The 4,634-nt window shown below is 36.8% G+C and overlaps 1 protein-coding gene across 1 annotated transcript; it reads left to right on the top strand.

Annotated features, from left to right (window-relative positions):
* The first annotated feature begins 643 nt into the window (after window positions 1-643).
* Window positions 644-4,190, top strand: LOC142166283 (uncharacterized). The gene is made up of 2 exons (XM_075225081.1): window positions 644-818; window positions 1,152-4,190. The coding sequence occupies exon 2, from the start codon at window positions 1,588-1,590 to the stop codon at window positions 2,965-2,967; it is 1,380 nt and encodes a 459-aa protein (XP_075081182.1). The 5' UTR covers window positions 644-818; window positions 1,152-1,587; the 3' UTR covers window positions 2,968-4,190.
* The last annotated feature ends 444 nt before the right edge of the window (window positions 4,191-4,634 follow it).

Genomic DNA, 4,634 nt, shown 5'->3' with positions numbered 1-4,634 from the left:
TCTATACATTAGTTATGCAAGCATTAGTTATACATCCTATTTGGTATTATCCTATGCATAACTAATGCATAGAAAACCATGGTATTAGCAATGCAATGGGTTTTAATGCACGTACTAACTTAGTTAAAGACAAAATTGTCCTTCAAAATTTATGCTTGATTAAAATATGCTAGTTATTATATTAATACAAGTTTAAAATAATTCAAATAGTGAGAAATAAAATTATATCTCTAGTAAATAAATAAATACTTAGCATATGTCTTTTTTTATAAATAAATATTTAGTTCTATTTTACAATATAGGTAGACAAATCAAATAATTTTTTTAAACTTTTTCATATAAAAATATTTCTCAACATATGTTTCTTTTAAAAAGTTTGAGTGATGGACTAGTTTTGAGGGTATTTTTGTAAATAAGTAATTCTTTTAGAAATTGTGTTATGCTTTTATACATCAAACCAAACAATGGATAAGAAATATGTCAGCATAACTAATACCAGCATAACTAATGCAAACATAACTAATACCAGCATTACTAATACACCATATTCAAATTATTCTTATGGACCCTACCAAACGACCCCTAAGCAAACCGATAAGAGGAAAAATGATTGTTGTAGTTCCTACCTTTTGAAATGCTTTCAACCAAAACATAGTTTTTTTCTCGTTTGAAAATGCCTCATGTGGCATGAATACATAGGAGGAAAACTTGAGAGTTAGAAAGGCATATATAATTGTTCTTTCGGGGACATTCGAGAAAAGAAAAAGCATATATATGTAATTGTGGTTGAAACATCACATTAGTAAAAGCTAGTAGAGGTAAAGAAATTTTCTTCGCAAAAACCTTGTTATGAATCAGCCTCACGCCAATGTCACATAAGTAGCTATTGGGTGGATCTGTAGTAGATTGTAGGCTGGCTTAAGACGATTATGTTAAAAAGGGTAGTGGATCTGAGTTGGGGTTATGCGAATTGTCTCATATCTCTTCTTCTACTATCTGTGTATCTTTCTCTTATATTCTTAGTTTCAGTATTTTCACCATTAGCCTGCAGTTTGAGTGTTGGTTCGGCTATTAGAAATTGTAATAGATCGTTAGTTCTTATCAATATATTTTGAGATTGTAGCATTTGTAACATTGGTGCTTTCATCCAGAGGACTCCAATGGCAGCGGTGGTACTAGATCAATTTAACGGCACTGGCAACACCGAGTGCTGGATTAATTTTTCGAGCTGAGCGTTACTTCACCTACCTTGGCTTCTCCGAGAAGGACTGGCTACCTCTTCCATCCTTCTACTTTGATGGTGACGCTCTTATTTTGTTTGATCGGTTGTTTCGAAACGAGCAATTTTTTGATTGGAATCATTTTAAGGAGAAATTGAAGCTGCATTTTCGAACACGGACCTTCACAAATTTAGTAACTACAGCAGAAACTTCACAGGCTTGTGTTGACTACGTGAGTCATGCTACATTGGTTCCATCAACGATCTCCGTGTCTCCGATTGCAGCTCTGAGCTATGTCACAAACTCATATGACTTGGATTCTACTTTCAAATGTGGAAACTCAGAGGTGGCCAACGTGTTCGATAAAATGTCCAAAAGAGCAGACGGGTGTGATTCTGTTGAATCGGTATCATCAGTTCCAGCTCTTGAAATTCAGGTTGGTTCAGACTCTATCGAAATTGATCCCATAGATTATATTGATAGTGTCACTACAACTTTAGCAAACAGTGAAGACGAAATGCTTGACCAACTTTCACAAGGAACTAGCACTATTTTGTGGAACCAATTTGCAGACAATGTTTCGTTTTCAATTCCTTTTGATGAATCATCCAGTGTTGAACTACTAAATGCACATGTCTTGTTCCCTGAGATTGAATCTGCTTTAGAAGATAATACCACAAGCCATGTGAACCTGGTTTTTGCTAAAAGTCCTAAGCGAGATACCACTGAACAACTCAGTCAATTTGCCACTATGCTTCTGGATTCTTTTCCTAGCCTGGTCACATGTGGTAACTTCCCTATTTGTCAAATACTCGCTTTGCCTGTTAGTGTCAATTTGGATGATGGTCATATGCTTGATTCTTCTTATTGTTTTCTTGTGAGGGCTTGCACGTATCTCTACTATGTGCCTGAATCAATAATAGGGACTATCCTATTTTGTAGTTGTGGGGACAATTGGTTTGACACAGGGCAAGATTTTCAGGTTGATTCATGTGTGTTTTTATCCGTTGAATCTGAAGTTTTAAGTCCAAATGAGGGTTTCTCGAAGACAAAAGTTGTTACCTGTAACATGGACAATTGGGAAGACAGGCAAACTAAAAGAAGTTTTCTCCTCTTAGGCTGTCACTGTGAATCAACTCTGAAGGTAGATTTTAAAAATATATTGTGGTTCCACCATGATATCAACGCCCATTTAGACTATTGGGGTGAAACTGGGCAGGAGCGCAATCTTTTTGGATTCTTGTTTGAATCAAGCGTGCATGTTAGGGAGGAGAAACTACATAGAGCGCTCCAAGAAATTGTTGAAAGTTACTCAAAGCAGTCACCAAATATTTGGGTCAATAAAGCCGCCAGACTCTTGTTTGCTATGTTTGATCTAGCAAGGTCTACTTTGCTGTATATTATCTTTGATCCTGGTGGGTTTAATACTTCCCTTTGTGCGGAGATCCAGCAACTACTCTTTAGACTAGTGAAATACTTTACTGCAGAAAAGTATGACACCACACAACAGTACATGAAGATGCAGCCCGCAACAAATGTACTTACTGACATATTACAGGAGTGGAAAGCATTAAACTTGAGGAGTGGATATAAGGTAAAGCATCAAGCAGTGCAAGGAGCTGGTTATACATTTTCTGGCGGCAGTGAAAATTGTGTTGTTGCAGGGCATGTTATAACTGAACTCAACTTGGTAATGTTGAAAATCGACTGCAGGTGTGATGGGATTAAGTGGAGAGCGAGCGTCTAAAATTGTTTCTCAGTACTTCATGGATAACTCTCGTGTCGACGGGTTTGAGCATGTTAAAAGGTGTTGCCTGTATTATATTTCAAGTGATTTCAAAATAACTTTTGCTCCTAGCAGCGTTCTTGATGGATTACTCGGCGGCCAATTATTTGACATTATTTCCCACATTGTGGCCTATCATGTGAATATTGCTTTTGATAGAGAAGAAAATGACTCAACTGTGACCACGAAGAATTTCATTTGGGACCCATTTCCAGTAGCTCAAGCTAACACAATTGATCTTTCCCTTCAATCAAGAAATTATACTAAAGAAGAATGGATAGAATGGGGCATTGCTGATACTATTACCATTTTGATAAGCTATTTGCGGATGTTTGCTTATGCATGTATTACATTGACTGAGAATCCGTGCTTATCATTTTCTTATAATCCGTTCCTATTAAATATTTGGACTGATGGGGAAGTTATGGAATGCTCGAAGGAAGAATTTCCAGTACCACGAAAAGGCAGTTTCTCTTTAATCGAGTTCAGGCTTTTGTGGAGGTTCACTACTGGAATGTTTGCATTGGTTCGCTCATTTACCTTATTGCTAATTGCTTCCAAAAGATGGAAGGCAAGTCAGGTCGCTGTGAATGGCAGATTCTGATGGCATTCAAGTTTATAAATTTGTTATTGTCTACTAAGAGCTGCAATGACCAAGGTGATTGGTCCATAACAGGTGCACTAGATCACATATTTTCCTCAAGTCATAAAACATGCCTTGGTATTGAGCTATTTGATTGGGAGGTAGCGAGTATCATTGTTCTTGACTCGAACCTTGAGGACAAGGTTCTTATTGAGGATGAGAGTATTGTTATGAATCAGTCTCAGCCCAATGTCACACAAGTAGCTATTGTGCTGACACGAGCTATTGGGCCGAGAACAAACAATAAGCCCAGGTTAATTTGGGATCCAGGATGAGTAGTAGATTGTGGGCTTAAGACGGTTATGTTAAAAAAGGTAGTGGATCTGAGTTGGGGGTTATGCGAATTGTTGAAGAAAAGTCTGTTCCTCTCTTCTTCTTTCTAAGTCTAAGCTTCTCATTTCTCTTCTTCTACTATCTGTGTATCTTCTCTTATATTCTTAGTTTTAGTATTTTAACCATTAGCCTGCAATTTGAGTGTTGGTTCGGCTACTAGAAATTGTAATAGATCGTTAGTTCTTATCAATATACTTTGAGATTGTAGCATTTGTTACAAACCTCAGCATGGAACAACTAAACTTTAATTCCGGGAAAAACTTTGAAATTTAATTCGCTTACATAGGAATTTTTCTTTTACGTCAAGCGATAAATTAAATAGGAGTATATAAGCACAGAAGAATAACATTGCAATGAACTTCACTACGGCATGAGGCGACCCGACGAAGTAGCATTAGTTAAGATTTTCCAAATCGACTCTTCACCAACAATGTAGGATCCTTTCTCAGTATCAGATTCAAATTAATCCTATACGATCCATGAATCTTTTGATAGGATAACACTCCATCATGTACCACGACCGAACTAAATAATAGATCAAATACAATCCTATTCGATATCCTTTAATTTCCAACCGGTTGCATGTTGTTGGCCAAATTTGCATGTTGTTCCCAAGAAATTAAAGGCGTCTCCCATTTTCACTTTAGTTATG

The sequence above is a fragment of the Nicotiana tabacum genome, chromosome 11 (genome assembly GCF_000715075.1).
Source record: "Nicotiana tabacum cultivar K326 chromosome 11, ASM71507v2, whole genome shotgun sequence".
Lineage (NCBI taxonomy): Eukaryota > Viridiplantae > Streptophyta > Magnoliopsida > Solanales > Solanaceae > Nicotiana > Nicotiana tabacum.
The sequence above is the reverse complement of the archived record's forward strand: the minus strand, read 5'-3'. Positions and strand labels throughout refer to the sequence as shown.

What these genes read in the sequence shown, in the direction of transcription:
- LOC142166283 (XM_075225081.1), top strand. Translation starts at nt 1,588, where the DNA reads ATGTCCAAAAGAGCAGACGGGTGTGATTCTGTTGAATCGGTATCATCA.